Source organism: Chiloscyllium plagiosum, unplaced genomic scaffold (genome assembly GCF_037043375.1).
Source record: "Chiloscyllium plagiosum isolate Xiang-an unplaced genomic scaffold, Cpla_swu_hap1 HiC_scaffold_7, whole genome shotgun sequence".
NCBI lineage: Eukaryota > Metazoa > Chordata > Chondrichthyes > Orectolobiformes > Hemiscylliidae > Chiloscyllium > Chiloscyllium plagiosum.
The window spans coordinates 24,874,537-24,901,991 of NW_028270145.1; the positions used below are offsets into that span (position 1 = coordinate 24,874,537).

The following is a 27,455-nucleotide window of genomic DNA, read 5'->3' on the forward strand; positions in this document are numbered from 1 at the left end:
GACGAATCTGTATAACAATGTATGTTGCATTAGTATTAAATGGTGAAATGTGGTAATGTATGAAAGTCATGTATGAAAAGTGCATAATTAATTTTTCACATTGTGAATGAAGGAGTCTCTTTGAAAGACTACACAATTATAGTTCCAATCTCCTGCATTTTTTCACTTGGCCAGTATTGTGATCACCTTTAAATATTTATCCAATTTGTTTTTGAAAGTTATCGAAAGCTCCAACCGCCTTAGTTAGGTCGTACATGCCAGATTGTCATTGCTCATTGTCGAACAAAACATGTTGCTGCTGGTTGTTTTGTGCATTAACCTTTTAAATCTGTCTCTTCTGGTTACTCATCCTTTTGCCCCTTTCCTTTTAATTACTCAATCAACGCACTGCATGTATCTTTAACTCCCGTACCAATTTTTTCTTAACCTTGGGCTCGACTTTCCATGTAATGGAAGTCTGTCATACCTGATACCATTCCAATGAATCCTTTCTGCAGCCTCTCCTGACATCCTAAAGTGTGCCGCCCAGGTTGATCACAGTACACAGCTCTGGTTTAAACAGGGTAAACGTTTAAAATCACTACCTTGCTTTTGTGCTGTATTGCGCAGAAATTTCATCGAGTGGGAGTGCAAAGTGGAAAGTAAAGAATAGGTCCACGCCCCCAACAACCCACCCTCCCCTCCCAAGACCTTCCCCTGCCACCACAGGAATTGCAAAACCTGCGCCCACATCTCCCCCCTCACCTCTGTCCAATGCCCCAAAGGAGCCTTCCACGTCCATCAGAGTTTCACTTGCACTTCCACACATGTCATTTACTGTATCTGTTGCTCCCGGTGCGGTCTCCTTTTACATTGGGAAGGCAGGACGCCTACTCGCAGACCGCTTCAGAGAACATCTCCGGGGCACCCGCACCAACCAACCCCACTGCCCTGTGGCGGAACACTTCAACTCCCCCTCCCACTCTGTTGAGGACATACGGGTCCTGGGCCTCCTCCGTCGCCACTCCCTTACCACCCAACATCTGGAGGAAAAACGCCATATCTTCCACCTCAGGACCCTCCAAACCAATGGCATCAATGGGGATTTCAACAGGTTTCCTCATTTCCCCTCCCCACCTTATCCCAGTTCCAATCTTCCAGCTCAATGTCATTCTCATGACCTGTCCCACCTGTCTATCTTCCTTCCCACCGATCCACTCCACCCTCACCTCCGACCTATCACCTTTACCTCCTCCTCCATCCACCTATTGCACTCTCAGCGACCTTTCCCCAGCCCCATCCCCCTCTCCCATTCACCTCTCCACTCCTAAGGCTCCCACCCTCATCCCTGATGAAGGGCTTTTGCCTGAAATGTTGATTTTCCTGCTCCTCGGATGCTGCTTAACCTACTGTGCTTTTCCAGCACCACACTCTTGACTCTACTGACCAGCATCGGCAGTCGTCACTTTCGCCTAGTAAAGAATGCCACTTGTTATACCACCCCTAATAATTAACTCTGTTCACTGCAAGGAAATGCATGTTTGACACTGCATGTAATAAGCAACCAACTCAATACTGCCCATTTTGTTCTACTGTTTAAGATTAATTTCACTTTAAAAAGGCAAGGATTCATACACCTTCAGTTTTATTTTGTGTAAACGTAATAAACCTCATGCTCATTGTGTATGTGCATGATCTTTGCTCTTGCAATGTCAGACCCTTTTTTAACAGTTGTTTGATACTGCATTGACTTCCTATCTTATATTTACTCTTGTAATTTATTGTTAAAATATTCACTTTTTAATATTATATCCACATAAGATTATTATAAATTGGAATTACGATGTTTATTATAAACTATCAAAACAATACCAACCGAACTCTCAAACTTAAATAATTATTTGTTTCCTTCTGCAGTGTACCATAATGAAACTATACTAACTACTAGATAGTTTATGTTTCACTTTCTTTTCTGTTTGTCTTCATCATGGCAAATACATTTTAAGCTGTGAAATTAATAGTCACGAAGGTGATCAGGGCCTTGGTCTTTGAACAGGTTTAACAATTCAATGATGAGGTGACCAGAGTTTTGTCTTCCATGACAATCTATCATATTCCCAATTGTCCTTTCAACTCATTTTTAACTTCGCTCCTTTAGAGTCATAGAGATGTACAGCACAGAAACAGACCCTTCAGTCCAACTCGTCCATACCAAGCAGATATTCCAACCCAATCTAGTCCCATTTGCCAGCACATAGCCCATATCCCTCCAAACTCTTCTTGTTCATATACCCATCCAGATGCCTTTTAAGTGTTGTAATTGTATCAGCCTCCACCACTTCCTCTGGCAGCTCATCCCAGACACGTGCCACCCTCTGCATGAAAAAGTTGCCCCTTAGATTTCTTTGATATCTTTTCCCTCTCACCCTAAACCTATGCCCTCTAGTTCTGGACTCGCCCACCCCAGGGAGAAGACTTTGTGGATTTACCCTATCCATACTCCTTATGATTTTATAAACCTCTATAAGATCAACCCTCAGCCTCCGACACGCCAGGGAAAACAGCCCTGGCCTATCCAACCTATCCCTATAGCTCAAATCCTCCAACCCTGGCAACATCCTTGTAAATATTTTCTGAACCCTTTCAAGTTTCACAACATCCTTCTGATAGGAAGGAGACCAGAATTGCACACAATATTCCAAAACTGGCCTCACCATTGTCCTGTATAGCCACAACATGACCTCCCAGCCCCTGTACTTGATACTCTTTCTGTCTCAGCAATTTTTACTTACTAATACAGTTGTCTCATAAGTTACAAGCCTATAATTGAAGGTGGTCTTGATATTATGAATTGGAGTCCTGCACAGCGACCAGTGTTTTCCATTCATAGTGCAATTATCCAACGTCAGATAAGAAATTGTCCTTCACAGCACTTTTGGTTTACTTAATTATGGGGTAATTCAGTATATTTAATTTTGCCATAGTTTATAATATTTCTGTAATTTGTACGCTATGAAGGTGACGACAGTATGAAGCCAAGTTTGTAGCCCTAACAGAAACGAAAGGAAATAATTATCTTAATGACCTTTCTGCTTGGCTTACATCAAAACAAAAAGGGTAAAGATTTTCAAAATATGTTGCTACCCTTTGATTCAACGTAGTTGATATTGAAGGAATTCAAAAGAAGAGAGAACAGACGCTCTTGATGTGAGTTTGCTACAAGCTGCAACCTTTGGATGAAAGGTTTTAAAACTGTGATAAGAGCTTTTATTAGCGAGTTTTGAAAAGATTTGTCGCTCAGGTTGAGGTTCCGGATGTGAGTTGGAAGTCATGAAACCGAACCTTTCAGCTCAGCAAGCAGACTCGCATCCAGAACCTCAACCTGAGCAATAAATCTTTTCAAAACTTGCTTACAGAAGCTCTTAGCACAGTTTTTGAACCTTTCATCCATTTGCACATTGTGCTGGGGATGTGAGAAAGTTCAATGTAATACCCTTATTCATGAAGGGAACGTGGTCCAGTATTAGTTGTTAATGATTTATGATGGCTTAAACAAGGGCAATCAACATAAATTTGTTGGAAGTATCTTGTGCTTGTCAAACTAATAGATTTGATTTTGAGGCAGGACTGAACAGATAAAGACAGTGCAATAGACATTATGCATATGAATTTTCAGAATTGTTTAATGCAGTCACTCATGATTGCCACAAAGTAGGAGATGGAGTAACATGAATGAAAACATGGTTGAAGAATTGGAAGATATTTACCCAGAGATCGGAGTTTGACAATTAAGAAAGTTTATAAGAAATGAATAAAATATTATTTTCTTACATTCACGGTCAATGATGAGAATTCATAGGTACAAATTTGTTAATTAGAGAGTGAGAGAATTTGTTTATGCAAAGTTGGTGCATCTAATATCAGAGAAATGGTCTCACTTCAGGCAAAATAATAAATATTTGAAGTCGATACATCACATATTATTTGAAGAAGAATAAAGGCAATGGGATTTGGTTTGCTCAAGGAAAATCCCTGGGAACAACACAATGGATCAATTGGTCTTCTGTTCTGTAATTATATTTATTCTGAATGATGCACTGCACTATCTGATTATGAACATTTCTTTTTCATGATCTTCATATCACTTCTGAAACCAGGATCTGATGTCAAAGATGCCCAGGTGATATGTGTCGCCACAGGAACTAAATGCATCAATGGCGAGTATATGAGTGACCGAGGCTTGGCTCTGAATGATTGTCATGCTGAAATTGTTGCACGCAGATCCCTGATCCGGTTTCTCTATTCCCAAATGGAGTACCATTTAAGGTAAGTGGAAGTAAAGAATCACTGAGCTGCCCCAGATTTTATAGTACTGGTATTATAGTAAGAACATAATGTATAGTGTATGATCTTGAATAGATTTTGTCAGATATTGTGATTCCTCATGACCGTCTGACTGAAACTGTCCTATTTATGGAAGATTTATTTTCTCCACTTCCAGATGTCTTTTTAAGTCCACTCTTAATTTGCTTATTCTTAACCTCTAAGAAAAAGGTTGAGGAGGTCATCTATTCTGCTTTCTCTGTTACTTCTCCCATTCTTATACAACAAATTGATCACATTACATCCTAGCCCAGAAACCCCATCTCCCGGCATTTTCTCTCCCATTTACTTTCGTGATGCATCACTGACCTAATTTCATCTTCCATATTCTTCTCCTTTGATTCTATTTGCCGTAAATTACTCAAAACCAATTTTTGATTCCTATGTTAACTGACTTCATAAATAATTCTTTATCAATTGCTGCCTTTCCTTGGCAGCGTTATCCTTTGTATTTGTAATATTGCTGTAATGATCTCCTCCTCCTCTTCTCCCGCCCCAAAAAAGTCACGCCTGTCATCTGTTTTTGAGACTATGATGCATTAATGCCTCTGCAGTTTTTGACATAGCCAGTTTATCCATCCTCCTTCAGTCTCCTCCTTTATCCGTGGATGACCCCATACTTGAAGTCATTGACTTATCATTGTCCCTGAATGTAAGAACATAATCATTTATTCATCTCTTGTAACCTTTCTTATTACTTGCAATGGTGGGACAATTAAGAGGCCAGAATTCAAGGAATGCGGATATCTTGTAGGGTGATGAACCAGGAGGGACGAGACCACAGAGGAATTTGAAAACAAGGATATAAATGTTTTAATATCAGTATTTTGCTTGATTAAGAGTCAGTGAGCATATAGGTGATAGGGAAATAGGGAAACACTCATCCTAAAAGGGCCCAGTAAGACTTGCAAAATTCTGCATAGATCAATGGCCAATTAAATGTTTTTAAATTTGAGGAGAATGTTGGCCACAAAGCAGGCGAATACTTTGATCTTCATAGAATGAATGGGTTAGTAGAAGACTCACCATAGCTTGATAAGTAGTTTCAAGCTCAAGTCCTGTCCTTGTAATCTTGCACTATAAATATGTGAAGAAAACCTTTTAATGTGGGAAAAATGTCACCAGCTTGCCTTCCAGCCTACATAACAAGAAAGGAACAGATGGGAATGCACTCTCGCGTGGCTTATATGGTTTACTTCACCGTGATCTAAGCTGGGATAACGTAAAATTAGTCTAATATTTCTCTGTTAACCAAAGTGAATTACTTAATGCAGTCAATAAGGTCAATAAGCTGGTCTTTCAGATATTTGACACAGGTAATTCACCCATTTGAGGATAAAACAAAATGAAAAGGTAAACAAGTTGCTGTGTGGAGACATCAGTGATTGGGACTATGAGGCCTCAAACCATTATAAATGCTGTAGACTGCAAATTGTCAACTTTATGGTTACAAAAGAAAAATACTGGCAAACTATACATTCCTATTAAAAATACAGAGTGAGTATTGTCATGACAATGTATGCCAATGAGTTGGAGGTAGGGTGAAATTCTGGTTTTATTTACCAAACTCATGACTGACACTTCAGTGAACAGAATCCACTAATAGGTTTATTTTTCTCCAGCAAAATGTAGTAAGTGGAGGATAATTAGGTAATAGAAGTTTGTGTGTTGTCTTATTTACTTGCAGTAGTGCAACATTTTTGTAATTTTTGTTGCTGCATGAACCTCCAAGGTCCATGCATGGCTTTCGGTAGTGGAAGATATCGGTCAGCTTGTCGTTCGCCATGTCCAGCTCTTCCCAGTGGCTGAGTAGCTGTACAGCTTAAAGGGACTGTTGCCTTCAGGTCTGAGTTTCAGGGGATTTAGCTGTGAAAATTTAATGGGGGTTCTTAGAGTTATGAAGCAAGATATGCCAAGATGTGAAACTCGCAGATGTCATGAAATAATTAATGATGATGAGCTGACAAAGGTTTTTAGTTATCAGTTACAACATCTAAATTATTTCGACCTGCTGTAGGGTCATTATCTCTGATGTTTTTACATTTGTCCCACAAGATCATAAAGAAGATGTTACATTTTTTCTTTATTTCAAGTTCTCTGATGATGAGGGTTCTGTTTTATCCAACACTATTATCAGTCCAATCATTTGACAAAGTGCCAAGCCCGGTTTCCCTTAATCTGTTAGATATCCTTGGAAAACATATTGAAGATGTATTTAAACAGCATTGGCCCAGATCTTTGGATAATCAGAAGAACTTGTGAAGCTAATGATGTAACTGATTCCCCCCATCATTTAAACTGACCCCCTTATCATTCTCCCTGAACTACACGCTGATACTTGACTAATGGTCTGCAACATCTGATCCATTCTAGCTCTCACCCACCAACCTGCCATCCTTTGTTCTTAGTTGTCATTCAACCCTGTTATCTACTTAGTTGCCATCTGCACTACCCATCTGTCACTCTACCCTCTTAACCACCTACCTGCCATCCTGTCCCCACACCCATACATTTTGCACACTTTCTCTTGGTAGCTTGGCGAAGTACCTCTATGATCTTTAAACCCTGGAATCTGTCAGTTTCTGCTTCAAACATTCAGTGCAATTTAGTCTCCAGTCCACATCCTACATTGCACTGGAAAGGAGCCCGGACAGGTACACTTCACATTTCCTAAGAGTCCTGAATTGAATGTACCAGCCAAACGTGTGGAGCTTCAAGGCATGAAAAGTAAAAACAAACAAAATGACAATCTGGTGTGCCACAAACAGGAAATTTCTGCCCATTGTGCTTTTTAAAATAAGTCCAAGAATGGCATGTTTCGAGGTATACATCTGGTCAGGCAACTAAGGAATGATATCTGGAATTCTTCTTTTGTGACTGAGCAGAACTCGACTTAACTCATGTTTATTTTGGCATAGAGTATTAAAATAAGGAAAAAGGCTCTTCAGCCCATCACTTAGCTATTCTAATCCCATTTCCCAGCACTTGGTTCATACTCCTGTAGTAGAACATACTAAGTGCTCATCTAAGTATTTCTTAAATGTTAGGAGAATTCCTATATCTACAATTCTCTCAGACAGAGAGTTCTGGATACCTGCCACTGTCTGGGAAAAAAAAATTCTGAGTCACCTCTATATCTCCTGCTGTTAATTTAAATCTGTAATTGACCTCTTTATTATGGGCACAAGTCTACTCCTTTCAACTTTATCAGTGCTCACCATAATTTTTCCATGTCCCTCCCTCAGTCTTCTCTACTCCAAGGGGAACAATTCTAACATATATAGTCTCTTTTCATAGTGAGAAGCTTCAGCTCGAGCAGTATTCCAATGAATCTCCTCTGCACTCTTTGCTGTGCAATCACATCTTCCTGTCGTGATGGGAACAGAACTGCAGACACAACTCCAGTGGTGGTCCAACCAATAATCTGTATAGTTCCATCATAACTTCCTAGTTCATGTATTCATTATATTTTGTATATATTGACCTCCAAGACACTGACCAGGCCATAAATGGTTTGTTTGGATAGTCTTTTTTTTAAATTTTACTTAATGTGGATTTTCTTAAACATGCAAACTTGAAATAATCTGGTATGGACTGGTGTTGTCAGTGTCCTTTGAAGAATATTTTGATTTGTTTCTTGAAGTAACAAGACAGAAGACCACTACAAATCCATCTTTGTTAAGTGTGATGGAGGAGGCTTCAAACTTAATGAGAATGTGCAGTTTCACTTGTACATCAGTACGTCACCATGTGGAGACGCTCGCATCTTCTCACCACATGAGGCAGCAGTAGAAGGTAAGGGTTAATTGCTGATTGTTCGAATAGAAATGTTATAAAGAGAAAAGTCAGACACAGCAGTAGTTTCTTACCAACTCCTGTAATTGATTCATAGTCCCCTTAACAAATCTTGGATTGATTTCAGTCTTCGCCACTATGTGTTAGAACAGTGACATTTTTCACTTCAAGGCTAGTAGGATGGGTCTGGTACCAGGAACATGAGCAAAACTGAGTTATCTGTATATCAGGCAGCATCTAGAGAAAGAAGAAATTGTTAATGTTTCAGTTGAAGACTTCTGTCAACTAGTATTAGTAATGCAATGGATCTTTAGATAATCTTGCATAAAGATCAGTTGAATTATCGAGGTGCAATATTTAGAGTTAACATTTTAAATCAGGTATGACTCTTGCTAGAGTAGCCTTCTTCAAACTCTCCTTCTGAATTCTTCAGAATTATCTACTCCCTGGGTATGAGTTTGAGTGACTGTTAAGTGAGCACAAATTTGTTAATGATTGCCAAAGCATAGCACGGATATTCAAATGTAATGGGACTCTCTACCCTGCAAACTAAATTACTGTAGTATCGTGCAGTGGGAGTAAAGTATGTTTTTCTGTCATTGATTCCCCATTATATTTTGAGGTGGCTGGGGAGTATTTTCCAATTGTTTGCCTAACATTGATGGGAGACTCACTGGCATGTAATTTTTAGGTTTATCCCTACCACACTTTACTTTGGAGTTTCCATCAAAATTGTGAATGTGGAATTTTTGAATGGAACAAGTTATTGCAGGAAATGGATGCAGTTATAAATTTTTTATGTATTCTACTCATTGTGAAAAATTATGTAAATTTGGAACAAAATCCATATTACAGATGGGAAGACTAGTGACAGGAAATGAGAAAATGGCAGAAACATTAAGCATTTAAGTTTTATTTTTATCTTCATGTTGAATACGGTAACATTATATACAGATCAGTCATAACCTCCTTGCTCTCTCATTCATTAATTGATTAATAAAGGAAAGTATGCCACCTTATGTACCTATCCTGCTGCTTTCAAGGATCAATGGACATGTATATCAAGTCCCTCTGATCCTCTGTATTTCCTAGGGTCCTACTGTTACCAGTGTATCACCTTCCCATTTTAGTCCCCCTAAAACACAACATTTTGCGCTTTTTTGGAATTAAATTTCATTTGCCACTGTTCACTCGATCTGACCAGTGCATCTATATCATCCAGTCATCTAAGGATTTCTTCTTCACTGTTTACCATACCACTAATTTTCATGCTATGTGTGAACTTACAAATCAAACTTTCTACATTCATGTTTAGATTATTACTGTACACAACAACCGCACTTGATCCAGCATAATTTAGGATGGCATGGTGGCTCACTGGTTAACACTGCTACCTCACAGTACCAGGCACCCAGTTTTGATTCTAGCCTTGGGCGACTGTCTGTGTGGAGTTTGCACATTCACCCTCTGTCTACTTGGGTTTCTTCTGGTTGTTCCGGTTTCCTCACACATCCAAAGATGTGCAGGCCAGGTGGATTGGCCATGCTAAACTTGCCCATAGTGTTCAGGGATCTGTCGGTTAGGTGTATTAGTCAAAGGTAAATATAGTGTGGGGAATGGGTCTGAGTGGGTTACTCTTCGGAGGGTGAATGTGGACTTGTTAGGCCGAAGGGCATGTTTCCACATTGTAGGGATTCTGTGATTCAAACCCTGTAATGTTGTTGGACACAGACTTTGTCAGAAAAACACCCATTGACCATCACCCTCTGCTTTTTCCACGAAACCAGTTTTGAGTTAATTTGCCAAATTTCCCTGTCCTGTGGGCTCTTAGCTTCTTAACCAATTCGCTGTGCGAGACCTTGTCAAAAGCCTTCCTGAAGCCAATGCAGGCTATATCAACTGCATTCAGTCAGATTTGTTTCCCTCCTTACAAAGCCATGCTGACTTTCCTTGATTAATCTTTACTTCTCCAAATGGAGATTAATTCTGCACTCAGAATTTTGTGCAGTAGCTTTCCTGTCATTGATGTCATTACGAGACTGTAATTTCCAGGTTTATGCCTGCTATCCTTCTTGAATAATGGTAATTATATTAGCACTCTTTAGTCCTCTGGCCCCCCTCCTTTGGCCAGAGAGCATTTGAAAATTAATTCAGAGCCCCTTCAGTTTCTCACATTCTTGCATTTAAATAAATACCTAACCATTATCCTTTGTGCCTTAACCTGATATAGTCACTCTGCCTTCTAGATTGACTTGATTCTTAGTTTATACCATTTTTATACCCTCACCAACCACACTGGGAATCCCTCCTGCCAGGATCTTGGTCCTTCCTGGTTCAGGTGCAACCTGACAGATTTCTACAGATCCCCAGGAACTGATCCAGTGATTCCAGGAATGTGATGCCTTGCTTCTTGCTTGAGCTCTTCAGCCGAGCACTCACCTGTTCTGTCCGCGTATTCCCATAGCACACATCACTACCATTTTAAGGTTGTGCTTTTAATCTGCTTCTTATCTCCCTAAATTCTTGCTCAAGGACTTAATTTCTCTCTCTGCTGTGTCATTGGTCCTAATTTGAACCATGATATCTGACTGTTTGCCCTCTTCTCCAGAATGCTCTGCAGCCATTCATTTACACCCTTGATTCTGGCCCAGGGTGGCAGCACTTCATCCTGGATTCCACATCTGTGAATGCAGAAATGCCTGTCTGTACCCCTCAGTGTTGAATCTCTTCCCCATATTGCTCCCCCTCTCGTTCTGCTCCCACCTTGTGCAGCTGGGCTCTGGCTGCACTCCCCCAGAGCACCCATCACCCTCGCCATTTTCCAACATGGAAATGCTGTACCTGTGTGAGATGTTGTCTGGAGGTTTCCTGTCTTCCTGCCACCTTTCTTCTAGTTGTTGCACATTCTTTCTCTGACTGCATGTCCTTAAGCTGCCGGATGCTAAGCACAACTAAAAGCACACTGTGCACCTAACTCTCACTGTCACGGATGCATTGCAGTGTCTCCAGTCGATGCTTAAGTTCCAAATCCCAGTTCTAAAGCTGATTAAACCAGTGGCATTTCCTGCAGATGTCATCATCCAGACTGCTAGCAGGGTCAAAGGTTCCCCTCGCACAACACACTGGACTGAGCTCCTGTGCCAAACCTGGTCTTAGTCTTAACCTTCTCCCTTACATTTATTTTCCTTCTCTTAGTTAAAGGGACTGTGGTATTATAAGAGATTCAGTAAAATCTGAATTGAGAAGTTTGGAAGAATTGAGGTGATCTAAGTAAAATGGATTGAATTCTTCAATTGCTTGACAGAGCAGACACTGAGAGGCTTGTTCCTGTAGTTGGAGTGTCTTGAACTAGGGGGCTTAATCTCAGGTTCAGGAATCGGTTAATTCATACTGAGTTCTGGAGAGTTTTTCACATTTCTTTTACCCAAAGAGGATGTTCAGTCATTGAGTATGTTCAAGACTGAGATCAGTCGGATTTATTTATGACTATGGGAATTGAGATATTAATGGGATAGAGTGGGAAAATGATTTTGATATGGAACATCACCTTTGATACTGAAGATTCAAGGTGCTGTATGGCTTGTGCCTATTCCTATAATCTTCAGTAACTATGACATGTATGATAGATTTGTAATGGCTTTATTATTTGTACCTAATTAAAATTATCAGTGCCCTTGTATTGGCCCAATTAATAAAACTAAAACTGTTCAATATACTTGGCACATATTGTGATGAATACATGTTTAAAACATGCATTGTGATTTTTTTAATTATGAATATTCTTTTCTCACTTGGTCTACTTGTACTCCAGTTTAACAATTTTTGCAGTCAGTTATTATTTCTTTTTCTGAAATTTTAGATCAGGGAGACAAGCACCCAAATCGGAAGGCACGAGGTCAACTAAGGACAAAAATAGAGTCTGGCGAAGGGACGATTCCAGTTAGATCCAGCAGCACTATTCAGACATGGGATGGAGTGTTGCAGGGCGAACGATTGCTCACAATGTCATGTAGTGATAAAATAGCAAGGTCAGTAATGGAATTACAGAATTATTACAGTGAAGAAGGAGGCCATTCTATCCAACTCATTTGCACTGGCTGTCTCAATGAGTGTTTCCTTCAGTACTATTCTTCTGCCTTTTCTACATAACCTTGTACATTGTCCTTTTTTCAAATGGCAGTCTAATTCCCCTTTAAATGCTTCAGTTGATCCTGTCTACGATCCACAGATTCTTAACTAGTGCATCTTGCATTTGTCTGTTGCAATTCTCCTGCTTGACATAGTTAATAATTGCTTTGAATATTACTTAGTTAGATACGTTTAAGGACCATACAGCTTATCAAACAAATGCCTTTTCTAATTTCCCTTTCAATCCTGTGGCAATTGAGTTCACTTCACTCTTAAGGTTGAGAAACATTTTACTTTGTGTATTTTGATCAACAACATCATAGGAGTTTGAGAACATTAATGTTCATCCTTAAATAGACAAAAAAAAAATTTAACATCTATTTGGCTTATCAAATCTGCACCAAACCTTAAAAAAAAGCATCCCACTCAGACATAAATCCATAGCCCTGCATTTCCCATGGCCAATCCACCCAACCAGTACATCTTTGGAATGTGGGAGGAAACTGGAGCAAATTCATGCAGACACAGGGTGAATTGAACCTAGGTCCCTGGCGCTGTGAATCAGTAGTGCTAACCACTAAGCCACTTTGCCACTCCACGTGACTGAGAGACAACTTTTACGAAACCAACAAACTGAAGACTTGGCCTATTCTCTCCTTTTTGCTGCTAGGAAACAGATGATATACTAACTAATTCACTTAATCGCTCCTTTCTCTGTCACTTTTCACAACATTATTCTTATATGAAGCAAAAGTGAAGTTTTGATTCCTCTGGACTCCAAATCCATTATACGGATGAAACCATTTTGGAGCAACACCGGTTGATTCGTAAAAAATAGCGGAATGTATGTTTCAGCTTAAATAATGAATTCCAATTATTTTATTTAATCATTGAGAGAGTCTTTGACAGAATTTAGTATTACTTTACTTCGAATGCATTTTAATAAACTGTCATACTTGTGATTGATTGAATAAAATTGAATAAATGTATCGATCCAAAATTTAGAACATTCTTATACTGCTACAAGATAAATAAGAGGCTGAGAATTCTGCAGCATGTAATTCCCCTCCTGACTCCCCAAAACCCATTGACCATTTACAAGGCACAAGTCAGGGGTGCCATGGGGGAATCCTCTAAAAGAAATTCAAAAAACTTGACACAATCCAGGAAAAAGCAACCCACTTAATATTGCAAACCACCCATCACCACAACTGCCATCTTTAGTCCCTCCACCATTTGTGCAGTGGTGTGTACCAAACACTTTGTAGTAACTCACCAGGGAAAGCTGGTGCATGAGAACACCACTGCCTGCAAACTCCCCTCAAAGTCACACACCATCAGACTTGGAGCTATAGCACCACTCCTTCGCCATCACTGGGTCAAAATCTGGAACTGTCTCCCAAACAGCATTAATGTCAGCGTGTGGGCTCTCATGATTCAAGAAAGCAACTCACCAACAATTCCTGAAGGGTAATTAGGGATGGGCAGTAAATGCTTGCTTAGCCAGAAATGCCCACATCTTGTGAATGAAATCATAATGTTTCCTTTTACCAAACACTTCACAAAATTTAGAAAATACTGTTAGTCTCCTTGGACAGTAGGAGGTTTCTAATGAGTAATAAAATCATGTCGTTCAGGAGGATAGACTCATGTAAAGACCTTAATTCAAACACCAAGAATAAACTTGTCCATCTTGGTTCTCTCATTGCTGTTGTATCTCTGCTTTCCAGTCAATAAAATCCTGTTCCTTATTTGGTAACTTTAAATGCAGCAGCAAGCTAAAATTTTCCTATAACTAAATTCTTGATTATTTCAGGATGAAGATTTGTTTAAAACAGTACAATTGTTTTTAAAGCCTCTCTTATAAAGTGCATTTTGCATTCAGCTGCAAACTTTAGCAATTCATCGAGATTTAGTTATCTCTGTCTGAATTACTCTCCCATTTTACTTTTAAGGAATTGTGAATTTTAATGTGCTGTAAGGGGATAAAGAAACTAAATATGGGTTACCATAAAAATTGTACTGAGGGCGGCAGAATTAAATCAATATAATGCTTATTTCCTTCAGAGAAAAATATTAATTATTTTCTTTGTTCAATTGCCAAACTAAAACTGGGCATTGATATTGCTCTTTTTAAAATAAAAACTTCTTTACCTTTATAAAACAAAAAATAGCAGTTTATGCAGACTGCTGACATTTTCTTATCGTAGCTTCATTTACATTACAGTTACGTATTTTAGAAGGAACAGGAAATCATTTGATAAACAGTCAACCTACTTAAAACCTAATGAACTGAAAGTCAGGCTAGCCACAACTGTCCTTTGCCTTTGGGTTATGTTGTGTAGAATTGCAATTTATTTTCTCCCTGTTACCACAACAGGAGGAAACTCCTCTGTGCATCTGACTATGCAAGTCTTTGTTTAGTTGATGATTTATGTTGTAGTTTCCCACTGCACTCTGGAATAAGAGCTAATGTCCTCAGCATTGAATTGAGGTGCGAAGTATTGACTTGAAGCTTTGTTTTGTTGGATACAGATCAGGATTTTCATTCTTATATTGAAATTTCATCACCGGAATTTGATTTCAGATTTCCTGTTAGGATTGTAGTTGTTAAACTGATGAATTCTTGAATTGGAGGCAGTCATTGTGCTGAAAATTCTGAATCTGAAAGGATAACAATATGTTACATACTTTCACAATGTTGACAAGAATATCTTTAGCAACCTTTCGATGAAAGGAAAGTGATTCTGCCAGTGCTGATGTAAATGAGTTAAAAATCGGTTAGCTTAGATGACTTGATGACGAGTGTGTGGATATTGTGAGAAACAGAACTCACTCACAAATCAACCTGAGACAAAGCCTTGGAAACAAGAACAATTTATTATGGCCTTGCAAGTACCGGACACTTCTGCAATCAAGCAGAAATGCGCGCGAAAACAGAGCATATAAGCATTCTTATTCAGTTTACAAGTTGCAGAATCACGCCTCCCTTTTCCCATCCTATCATAAGCCGATTACCTCACTTGTTTTTTTCTCTCTCGTTATTTTCTTATCTGGCCATCCTGCTGTCCTTGTATGTCTGCATTCTTTGTTCCTTGTTTGTTACAGCTTGTTCTTTTATTCAGTTTCTCTTATCATACTATAAGCTTTATTGTGAAATGCCACTGCTGCTGCTTTTTGTGGTCAGCTACAACCCTTCATAGATATTTCCTAGCTTAAAACTATTTTCTTTAAAAGACCCTCTATATTCATTAAAGTCTTAGCCTTAAGTATGCTACAGGCTACATGTTACAAGAATTCCGCGGCCGTTTGTGTAATGTTCCCCTTCCCCTCCCTCCACAACACCCCCTCCCCCACCCGCAGAAACTACATTTCTAATCTCCCACAATTCCCCCTTTTTCTTTTTCTCTGTTGTTTCTGCACTTATTATGTCTCCTTTAATTCATTTTCTTATGTTCTGCCCTCTTAGGCCTTTTGGCGATGAGGTTCACAATCTTACATTTTACATGTGTTGTTTGTTCCTCGGACTCTAGAAGCATTCTTTGACTTTCTCTTTGTTGCATATCACCTGCTGATTGTAAGCATCTGATGATTTATTTGGGTTCCTTCCCCAAGGGATGTCATCAGTCGGCTCATTACCCATTTTCGGACATTGAACCCTACCACCAGACCCACTAATATCAATAATCCATAGATAGCTAGATTGACTAACCACCTTCCCCAACCAGTCAATCCCCAATTTCCCCATTCCCATCCTTTTTCGTTCCAGTACCGGTTACCAGCCTCCCTTATCTTGGCGATTTTGTCTCACACATGTTTGGAGATATCAATAATGTTAGAGGAGACCTCAGGTATGTATGTACAACATTCCTCTCCAATTAGTGTACAGGTACCACTCTTCTCTGCCAGAATATAATCTAGAGCCATCCTGTTCTGAAGAGTCGTTAGCCGAGTGGCAATCATTTCGGTCGTTATGGCTGCTACTTGGGATTGGGTTTCGGCCAACGCATCAGCAGTATTGTTGGCCAACTCTTCCAGGGAAGCCGCCAACTTTTGTATTTCTTCTCTTGCTCGAGCGGTCCCATACATAGGTATCAAAGTCCAGAGGAAGCGATCTCCTTCGGTTACTTTCCGGGTTACTCGCCTTCCTCCCTATTTATTCTGAGGTATTTTTGGGGCTCTCTTTAACAGCCTCAAGTGGAAAATTATATAGGCGAGGTAGCAGCAGCCACTCCAGTCTTTCTGGTTTTGAGGTAGTGTTTGAACTGAATGGTCCCAGCACCCATTCCCGTGACATCCGCCACTCCAAACGTACTTCTCACCGGAGATAAATGGGTAGGCCTTTAAGCCACACACCCAATATGTCCCATTCAATACTTGGGGAATGGTTGTGGGAGTAGCTTGGCTGGTGTAGACACAAGATGATTTTCCTAATTGGTAGGGTGCGGTATCATTCTGATTACAGAAACAAGTGGTATTTACTGCTCCTTTCGGTGGGAAAACTCTAAGGCCATCGATAGCGCCCGGAGTTTTCGGGGCTGGTCAAGGGAACCATCCCGCAAAGTTATAATTACCCCTTTCAAATCTCCAAGTTGTATCATTTGAGCCCAAGTCAAATTGTTGTACATCGTACACTTCTTCTTTGGTAAGTGGTATTACCGTGAGAGGAATTCTGGATTTCCCATGGCGTGGGATCTCAGCACATACCCAACAGTCGGTATGCCCCTTTAGTTTAGCATAATTCTGACATAAAGTGGTAAAATGATTTTTCCCACCCCCCTTGGCAGCTCGCGCCAATATTATCGTGACAACATAAAGCTGACCATTCATTTCAGCTCACAACCCTATCTGTCTATTCCCTCACCCTTTAAATACCAGGGAGGAGTGAGTTCATGCAACACTTACAATTGTTTTGGGATACAGTTTTTTTTTAACCAATACTTAATAGTCTCTTATCTCAGTCCATTCTTTTTACTCAGCTTGATTTTCAGAGGGTTGTCTGTAGGATGTGCTTGCCACTCTGCCGGAGGGGAAGGAGCGTCCACCAGGCCCTTAACACGAGTGTGATGACTCCAACCTTTTTCAGCAGTTCGGACGGCTGTTTCAGTAGTCAGGAGGGTTAGGAAAGGTCCCTCCCAGCTTGGGTGCAGTTTGGTATCTTTCCAGGTCTTTATCAGGACCCAATCACCCGGTCGTATCCCATGTACTGCGAACTCAAGTGGAGGTGTCTGGGTCAACAGACCCTTCTTCCTAAGGACAGACAAAGAAGAGCCGAGCGCCACAATATAGTTCTTTAAAAACTTATCATTGAACTCTACAGTTGGTAATTGTCCTGTCACTTCCTCATCATTTCCTCTAATTAGGGTTGGCTCAAAAATAGGCACCAAGAATTCTTCGCCTTTTACTCCGGACACCCTGAGATTCTTGTTAGTCAATTTAACACCGGTAGGCCTAAAACTTAGGGATGATCGTGCCGCTCCCGTGTCCACCAAAAATACTGCCTCCTCCCCTTCAGGTCCCATCTTTAAATTTATCAAGGGTTCCCGGTGGGTCTCAGGAGGAAGGAACCTCTGACTCCCCTAATCTTCATCTAAGGTCATTAGGGAAACGGCTTCCCTTTCTCATGCTAATTCCGGGCATTCCCTTTTAAAATGCCCCACTTTCCCGCAATGGTATCACCCTGCCTGTTGCCTCCTTCCCCGGATGTCCGACCTTTGTCTTTCATGTCCTCCCCTATCCTTCCTGTTATCCCCTGATCCCATCATTTTGGCTTTCTGTTTCTGCTTCTCGTCTTCCCCTTTCACTCCTTCCATCTAATTTCTGTAATTTCTTTTGTATGTCCGGCCGTAATTTAGTTACCAACTGGACCTTTAAGAGTCCCTGTGCTATCGGATTATCGGGATCCATTCCCGAATACTTCCTTGTGGCCTCCTTGAGCTTTTTAAGAAATGCAGAAGGAGTTTCATCCTTCTCTTGTCATACTTCAAAAGCCTTAGCAAAGTTTTATGATCTAGGTGCCGCCTCTTTGTTTAATTCCTAATATTACCATTTCTTGAAGATCGCGCATTGACTCCCTATCTTCTCTGTCATTATTTGCCTAATGAAGGTCAACATTTGGGAATTTCTGTTCTGCTGGGGCCCCTTCTTCCCCAACTGGGTGCTTCTTTTCCCATTCCTATAAAGCTGCTCTCCTAATCATATCTCGTTCTTCCCCTGAAAATAACGTTCCTAAAATTGCCATTAGTTTTTCCAGGTATATAAATTAGGCCCTAGGAATTGATCTAATTGTTCAGCTAGTCCAACCGGCCCCTCTATTAAACTTTTCATTTCCCTTTTAAAGACCCTAACTTCACTGCTAGTTAAGGGAGCATTTACATATCCGATTGTACCTTCCCCAATCGGAACCTCTCTTAAGGGACATAATTTTATATTTTCCATTATCTCTGTCCCTCCTTTACGTGTGGTGGCTCGAGTGACTCTGGGCCTCCCCCAGGTTCTGCATCTTTTAGTTCAGAGTCTGTTCCCCTTTCTGTGTCTGGACTCGGTTCTACTTCGGGAGCTGTAGTCTCATTCCGGGGAGTAGTATATGGGGGCTGCAAACACGTTAAGGGATCCCATTGTGGCTTCCCTTGTTCATTCTTTTTCTGTTCTTTCCCTGATTCCTCCGTATTCATGGGACGTAATTTTACTCCCGCGCTCCCTGTCCAACAAGCCGCATAATCGGACTCTTTTTGACTGTATGGTTCTTTTCGATTGACATATATATTAAGATCTTGACACAGCCAATCCTCATTGGACCCATATTTGGGCCAAAAAAATACCAGGCGCCTTAATACTTTCTCTAGTCCAAATGAAACAACAATAGTTTATCATTGTAGCCTTATCTTTCTCCTGCATCCGGGAGTTGTGTTCCCAATTACCCAACATTTTCCCCAAAGGACTGTCGGGCGGACTATATTCCCCTTTAACGTTATTTACAGATCGATCGTTACACATGTAACTCCCTGTGCCTCCCATTGTTGCTAATTTAATTAATCTTAACGAGGTCTGGTGTCACCTTCTTCCTCCTCCCCCTTCAGGGTCCTGACGAGATACCTTACTCGTCCGATTAATCTGACCAATTATATGCTTTTTTTTGAGACTTCAACTGTTCTTCATAAATCACTTTTATGTAAGGATAAAAGAGATTAGTTCGAAACTGATAGTAAGGCAGTCATGACCTGTAAAAAGAACAGGAGTTAACATTTTATTTCATAATCTGTAAAATCCTTAACCTTAAAAGAAATCATGTTAAAATTTCCATAGTAGAAATCAGATTCAAAACAGTCCCGGATCTCAAGCTCCAGGGAACAAAGCACAAACATTCAATCACCAACAAACAAATGTGCATTCAAACCAAATCAATCTCTCTCTCTCTCTCTCTCTCACACTCTCACACTCTCACACTCTCACACTCTCACACTCTCACTCACACACTCTCACTCACACTCTCTCTCTCTCACACACACACACCCCGTATCTCACAGACACTTTGAGCTTCCCGCAACAACTCCTCTAGCTTTTGACTATTCTTCTGGACGTCCGGCCATAAGTTAGTTACGAAGTAGCCCTTCAGCTACTAGCCCTTCTGACACGGGCTATTTTCCATTGGCATATGCTTTATTTTATATATCGCCAATTCCCCGTACTTCCATACGTCCCGACCACCAAGGCAATACTTAAAGGTCTCTTTTCTTACCTTGGTCTGTGCACAGAGTTACCTGGTCGTTTAGGTGCATCCTGCGGCAATTCCTGCAGCAAATAACCGCTTCCCCCTGTTGCCCGGATATATCCTTTAAGACCTTTCCCTACCTTGGTCTTGTGCATAAGGGTTGCCCGACCGAACCCGCCGCATTTGCCCGTCTTGTTTCCAGGGTCTCCCAGTCTAGATCGTACTCGCCCAAACCACGAACGACAAGCAAGGGAGTCGGGGATCACCAAAATCGGCGAGGTGCACCTCTCCCGTTGTCCCAAGAGTATCGAGCAATCGGAGTTTTGGATCCCGGACGAGCCGCCAATTGTGAGAAACAGAACTCACTCACAAATCAGCCTGAGACAAAGCCTTGGAAACAAGAACAATTTATTACGGCCTTGCAAGTACCGGACACTTCTCTAATCAAGCAGAAATGCGCGCGAAAACAGAGCATGTAAGCATTCTTATTCAGTTTACAAGTTGCGGAATCACGCCTCCCTTTTACCATCCTATCATAAGCCGATTACCTCACTTGTTTTTTTCTCTCTAGTTATTTTCTTATCTGGCCATCCTGCTGTCCTTGTATGTCTGCATTCTTTGTTCCTTGTTTGTTACAGCTTGTTCTTTTATTCAGTTTCTCTTATCATACTATAAGCTTTATTGTGAAATGCCACTGCTGCTGCTTTTTGTGGTCAGCTACAACCCTTCATAGTTATTTCCTAGCTTAAAACTATTTTCTTTAAAAGACCCTCTATATTCATTAAAGTCTTAGCCTTAAGTATGCTACAGGCTACATGCTACAAGAATTCCGCGGCCGTTTGTGTAATGTTCCCCTTCCCCTCCCTCCACAACACCCCATCCCCCACCCACAGAAACTACATTTCTAATCTCCCACAATATGAATAATTTCAGCAATACTGGTTGAAATTCTGGCTGAAGGAAACTTGGAACTTGTCTTGTTGCTCTGCCCGTGAGAATGGAATGTAATGACAATATAACATTGACAAAAATTGCCAACGAAACGACTTCAGGACGAAGTATTTGCAGAGCCAAGGATCTACAATAAGCAGAGTTCATGTGACTAGCTACACTAAGCTGCATATTATCTTAACATTTAACTCTGAAATTAGAGTTGGCTCTTTTAGGAGTACAATCACATAAACATGCTCGAAAAATGAAATTCTTCCTCAGAAAGCTGTAGAAATATAGCAGTTCAATTTTCAAGACTGAACTTAATGCATTTTAGTGTGGTGAAGGTATCAGAGGATATGGAACAAAGGCAGGTAAATGGAGCTGAGGCACAAATCAACAGTAATCTACTTGAATGATGAAACAGGCTTGAGAAGCAGAATGCCACACTTCTTCTCCTCTGCCCTTCAAAATGACTGGTGAGTCTTGGAAAACCCAAAAATAAATAAAATTGTAATTCTGTGTAATCATATATTAAGAATAGACTAAAAAGGTGCATTAAGTAGAAATTAAAATGAGCAAAAGTAACCACTGTTATACAACTGAAAATTATCCGATAATTTTAATGTCGAACAGTTTATAAAGCTAAATAGATCCTTATTTTGTAATATTTTATGGCATGCATCACCCTGTGCCAACTGTGAAATGGCCTGTTGATATGATAAATTCTTAAGTGGAATTCTTTGATTGTATTATACTGTTTTGTTACGGGTCTGATCTTCCTAACAGTATTTTAATTGGATTTTATTGCCAATTTTCCACTGCAGTTATTTATTTCCAGTGTAAAGTCGCAGAAGGCTGGCAGGCAGTTTGAGTTTTAACAGCCTTGACCAGCCAAGAAACTAAATCACCTTTTTGGAACAGCTAAATAATTATAGAAAGCAAGCATGGAAACATGGACTGGAGCCAGTTTATTCTCCCAGATGGGGATGGTATGAATTTAAATCCAAAAAGTAAAAAGAATTCAAAATCAGTTTGTAAATGTATCAGTTACTAATTAATACAGAGGACTAAATTCTGTAACTAGATGTCCACTTCCCATTCATTTTGTTGTTATTTTTGAGAGTTAAGCAACTTTTGTTATTGTGGAATTTTGGGCAGGTGAAAAGTCTGTTTGAGTTGAATTTCTTAGGGAGATAACACCTTAAAGAAACAATACTAATCTCTCAGTGAACTGAATCTGAAGTTGTATCTTTACTTCAGTTAATTTGCACAAGAGTGATTTTACGGCATTCTAGAGATCTGAATTAAACAGTGTTTCTTAATAAACTCTTAATATAATTCATGATTTCAGTATATCTAGCACAGAATTGTATCATCAGATACTATCAGTATTTGTTAGCTCATCATAGCTGAAACTGAATATTTATTTTGTAGCTAAATTGTTACTTGGTATGTCACTACGCCTTTTAAAAGTGTATGGTCATTTTGTTTTTGGAAATAGAAGACTTCTGTTCAGTGGTGATGAACTGCAATTTACTGGTCTCATTTGATCTTGCAAATGTGTGTCAACGTGGTGATGCAGACCTAGGATCTGCTTCAAAGTGTTATTGAAAACTAGAAATATAATACAGGAAAGGTATATGGTAAACATTTAGAGCCTGAAATGTTTGAGTGATATTGGCAGTGGTTTGCTTTATGATGGTCGTCATGTGTGACATTTGTTAATGATTTCAAGTGTGCAGTATCACACAAGTGTACCGTAAAATTTTAGTCTGGAGCAGAATGTCATACTGTAGTGTAGATGTTGAAAGCTATTTTATTACTAAATATTTTTATGGTTTAACTTGATGACAATCCCATGAATATCACTTAATGCCAAAAAAAATGTCTTTGTACTTTCAGGTGGAATGTCCTTGGGGTTCAGGGAGCTCTACTAAGCCACTTTATGGAGCCTGTCTATTTTGCCAGCATCATCCTCGGTAGTTTGTACCATGCTGACCACTTGTCTCGAGCAGTCTACCAGAGAATCAGTGAAATTGAAGATCTCCCAAGCATTTATATTCTCAACAGGCCTTTACTTAGTGGTAAGTTATCTATTGCATAACTTAGCATCAAATCAGAACACTGTATTGATGTACATTCATGTGTAAAAAAGGGGCTGGTTTTGGACACTGTGATTCATATTCAAAGGGAACTGATTCATTCTCCATATAGCAGAATTCCTAACCTGGTATTAAATTACATTGAATATGCTATAAAGCTGCAATGAATAAGTTAATGCTCTATGTAATTCAATCTTTCAATAAATAATGCTTTGTTTTACATTCACATAGAGAGCAGCATGGACTCTGGATTTCTTTTTGTGACCCTTTTGGTTTCTAAAGAATGGGTGAGGAATGGGTATGGCAGTCTTAACACATGGTGACCTGTTTTTTCCTCCTCACCAACAGCTGCAAGAAATATTCTCCCCTTGTCAAATCAAGGGATGTGTAGTTGAACTGCAACTCTGTCGCAGATGCCCTTGCAGGTATAGTGGAAGATTTGCCGTTCAGCAGTTAATGTAGCTGTGAGATCAAATCAGCAACTATTTAAACTGCAAATTAGGTAATGCGACTGGCAAGAAAAGGAGATAGCACACCCAGACAGAGAGAACAAATGGAAAATTAATGTAGAAGTTCAATTTCAGGTTGCAGACTGAAGATAGTGATTTTTAATGATGAGAACGCAAATGTTTGTTTGGAAATAATTGGAAACACCGATGGCTGAAATTAACATCTGTGTCTCACATGTATGTGAGATGTCACATTAAAGCACTGTGGAGAATAAATGACTGGATATTCTGAATGTGTTGCAGTTCATTTCAGTGTACTGGAATACCAAAATAATACTCATCATGGTCATAGTCAGTGGTGTTCACCTTCACAAATGAAAGGTCAAAAAACCTTGTTATATCTAAACATTGCAAAAGCAGCTGCAACTTTAATGTCCAGTGCACTTGCATTTACCCAGTGCAGAGGAAAAGATATTGTCATATTTTACACTGAATGTAATATTTCAATGCATATGAAAGCCACTGGAGCATTTTAGAAAGTGTAGCAGTTATATATTCCTGAACAGAGCAGACTGTTTGTGCTGGGAATATGTTGCATGACTTGTTCAATCTATGGATTATATCAAATGTATGAGATGACTTCCTGTTTACGCCTCTACAGTTTAATGTATTTAACATTACATTCTCATGCATTATACAATCATTCCTACATTGATAAAAGTATTTTCTCGGGTACATAGGTGGCCTGCTTGTGGAGTGTAAAAGGATGTTTTTCAGTCACACACGACCAAGGCAGTTCTACCATTTGTCACATCAACCTTGAAAATTTTTAATGGAACTGAGCTGTTATGTTTCCACAGGCCATGTGCTAACTTTGACTCTCGTATTTCTTGATACATTACTTGCCACTCTGCATATCTGTCTTGGCCCTGAATCCATCTGAAGTACGTGCAAGCATTTCCTCTGACTGAAAAGTATATTGATTTTACTGTTTTTGCCTTTTGTGCTAAATACAGAGATGGCAAAACTTCGGCCGATATAAATGGCAATATTTCAGTATTAGTAGCCTGGGTTAATGAATTTCAAATGTAGAAATGGGTGAGGAGGGCAATTTTTGATAGTTGTCAAGTAGTTCTGAACCAATCTCTTGTCTACTTTGTGTCTTCTAACATAAATAAGAACACTTAAAACTCTTCAGTACAAACTGGGTTCATTAGCTGTGTCCAGGAACAAATTGGCTGATTGAATTGCACACTTTGTCCATTGGATGACTGCCACTTCATGTGTCAACCTCCATTTGCCTCTGTCTCCAGAGTAATTTGACTAATCATTTACTCTTAACTACTAATTCACAGAATTGGAAGGATGAATGTGTTCACAGTAAACCTCCCTGACCTTGCTGGTTTGTAATTTGTACTTCACTTCACAAGCAGCACCGTAAGCAAAGCAATAACTGGCTTTATTTAATTCTATTTGTCAGTACAGACCTTGTAGTGTAATGAGAACACAAATCTGTCCCAGAATATGAGCTGTTTTGCAGAGTACTTGGCTAATTTTTTACACCTGAATTAATTTTCTAATTTTCTAATCAGCATATTCAGAGATGTTATTACACACCTCTGTAGCAGGTGGGACTTGAACCTGGATCTTCCAGTCCAAGGGTAGGGACACTGCCACAGCAACACAAGGGCTCTAAATTTCCTGTTTGATAAGTGGCAGTGGAATTGACAGCGAATATTAAGGTTTCCCAGGTAGAATTGCCTTGTGATTTCCAGCACTCCTCCCTTACCCATATGAGTTCATGACCTGTTACATGGGATGTTTTACTCCATCAGTATGCGACTGACTGTGTGCAGTTTGCACATTCTCCCCGTGTCTGCGTGGGTTTCCTCCGGGTGCTCCGGTTTCCTCCCACAGTCCAAAGATGTGCAGGTCAGGTGAATTGGCCATGCTAAATTGCCCGTAGTGTTCGGTAAGGGGTAGATGTAGGAGTATGGGTGGGTTGCGCTTCGGCGGGGCGGTGTGGACTTGTTGGGCCGAAGGGCCTGTTTCCACACTGTAAGTAATCTAATCTAATCTAAAAAACCCATTGTTGAGACAGTTGATCCCAGTGTTCGGTGAATCTTGACTATAAACATGGCCTTCCCATTTATAAAAGGTAACATCGCATAGACTAAGAGTTTAAATAATTGTTTGGAATTATGAGTAACTACAGGCTAGAATTAAACGTCTTTGTCCAACCTTTAATCGCAATAGATATGAAGTGTTTAATGTCATTGTGCAGTTGATAAAGTCTGTGTAGAATCCCAAGGAATTTGATGAAATACCATATATCTTGCTGACCAACAAAATTGACACGCATCCGATTAAAAGGACAATGGCTGCCTCGTTAAGAAGTTGGCAGCAGACAGTAGTGGTTTATGGTTATTTTTCAGACTGTTCAAACAAAATGTGTCCTATGAGAAGTCAAGATTAGGACATTGCATTGATGTACAATACAGACCTGAATACGGATATACCAGTATCAAAATTTCAGATGTCATAAAACTTGGAAATCTAGCAAACAATGAAAAGACTTGTAACAGACTTGAGCTAATTTTGAAATCATTCTCAAGTTGTGGAACTCACTTGCTCGGCAGGCATTTATTACCTCTCCCCAGTTATTATTGAAAAGATTGTCATGGATTTCTTTCGGTCCACGACAGTCCATTTGATAAGGAGTTTCAGGAATTTGAGCACTCATGCTCAGAATCTTTACTTTTAAAATTTATTCGTCCAAGGGATTTGGGTGCGTAGCCACACATAGGATGGGAGATTTCCTCCCCTGAAGGCCGTAAATGAAACAGATGGGATTTTACAAAAATCTGTAATAGTTTTCACAGTCACCATTGACATTAACTTTCAATTCCAGACTGTCTTTTCTCTCTCAACTTCTTCAGGATGTTATTTCCCAGCACTGGAGAAGGTAGGACTTGGGCACAGGCCTCCTGGCTCAGAGGTAGGGACACTATCACTGTGCCACAAGACCCCTTTTAATTTTATACTTTTATTTAATTAAATTTCAATTCCACCTGGTGTTGTGGAATTTGTGCCTGTGTTCCAAAGCATTAAGCTGGGTCTTCTGGTCACTAGACCATCATTTTCCTGTGATGTGTAGCTAGCAAAAGAAATTGGAGGTGAATTTTCTAGTACTCTTGCTGCTCTAGTACTATGCTGTGGTGCAGATTGCAAACTTGGAAGGTGCTGCCAAAGGTATTTTGACAAATAGCTGAGCGTATGCTGTTGATAACACATTCTGAGCCACTGTACCGCAGCACTGGAGGGCCTGGATGTTTAAGCCAATGCATGAGAAGTTGATTGTCTTTGAATTGTCAGCTCATAGCCCCACTTGATGATGGAGAGAAGTTCAGCAATGAAACAGGTAAAGAAAGTTTGTCCGAAGGCATTAACCTGCACAACCTGTGCAACTGTGTCCTGGGCGGAGATGATAAACGGTCATTGTCTGCGGCCACCATCCTCAGTGACCGTTGTAACTGTCAACCAGAAAGTTTTCCTCTGATTCCCACTGACTTCAACTTAAGTAAAGTTTCTTTATACTCCATCCACTTGAGAGCTGCCTTGATTTTACGTTAACTGCAAAGCAATGTATGTGTGTACATCACCTTTATTGTAATGAAACGTCACAAGAACATTATAAAATACAGAATACCAAGCCACCTAAGTTTGGGTCGAGAGGAAAATTTTAAAGAATGCTCAGAGGAAGAAAGTAAGATAAAAAGCTTTCAGGGAAAGGGTTTCCAGAGCTTGGAGCCTTGATTACTGAATACAGCCATCAATGGTGGGAACTGGAGGGGAATCTCTCCACACATAGATTTAGGGGGCTATTGGAAGTCTATCATTACAGCTCTGGGATATCACTGCAAAAGTTCTTCAGGGTCATCTCCTTGCTCCAAACATCTTTACTGCTTCATCAAT

The 27,455-nt window shown here is 40.0% G+C and overlaps 1 protein-coding gene and 1 pseudogene across 8 annotated transcripts in view; one reads left to right on the forward strand and one right to left on the reverse strand.

The window, feature by feature from the left end:
- The window catches only part of LOC122551398 (double-stranded RNA-specific editase 1-like), a 322,044-nt gene that overhangs the window by 269,377 nt on the left and 25,212 nt on the right, over nt 1-27,455 (forward strand). For all 7 annotated transcript variants that reach the window (XM_043693228.2, XM_043693225.2, XM_043693226.2 and 4 more), the window contains 4 exons: nt 4,137-4,305; nt 8,006-8,157; nt 12,017-12,185; nt 22,832-23,013. In XM_043693228.2, the coding sequence (XP_043549163.1) occupies nt 4,137-4,305; nt 8,006-8,157; nt 12,017-12,185; nt 22,832-23,013 (672 nt within the window). The remainder of the gene's footprint in view (nt 1-4,136; nt 4,306-8,005; nt 8,158-12,016; nt 12,186-22,831; nt 23,014-27,455) is intronic.
- LOC148149579 (syncytin-1-like) lies at nt 15,678-20,432 on the reverse strand (annotated as a pseudogene). The gene is made up of 2 exons (XR_015757619.1): nt 20,046-20,432; nt 15,678-17,535 (listed from the first exon to the last, which is right to left on the reverse strand). The product of XR_015757619.1 is annotated as a syncytin-1-like (transcript).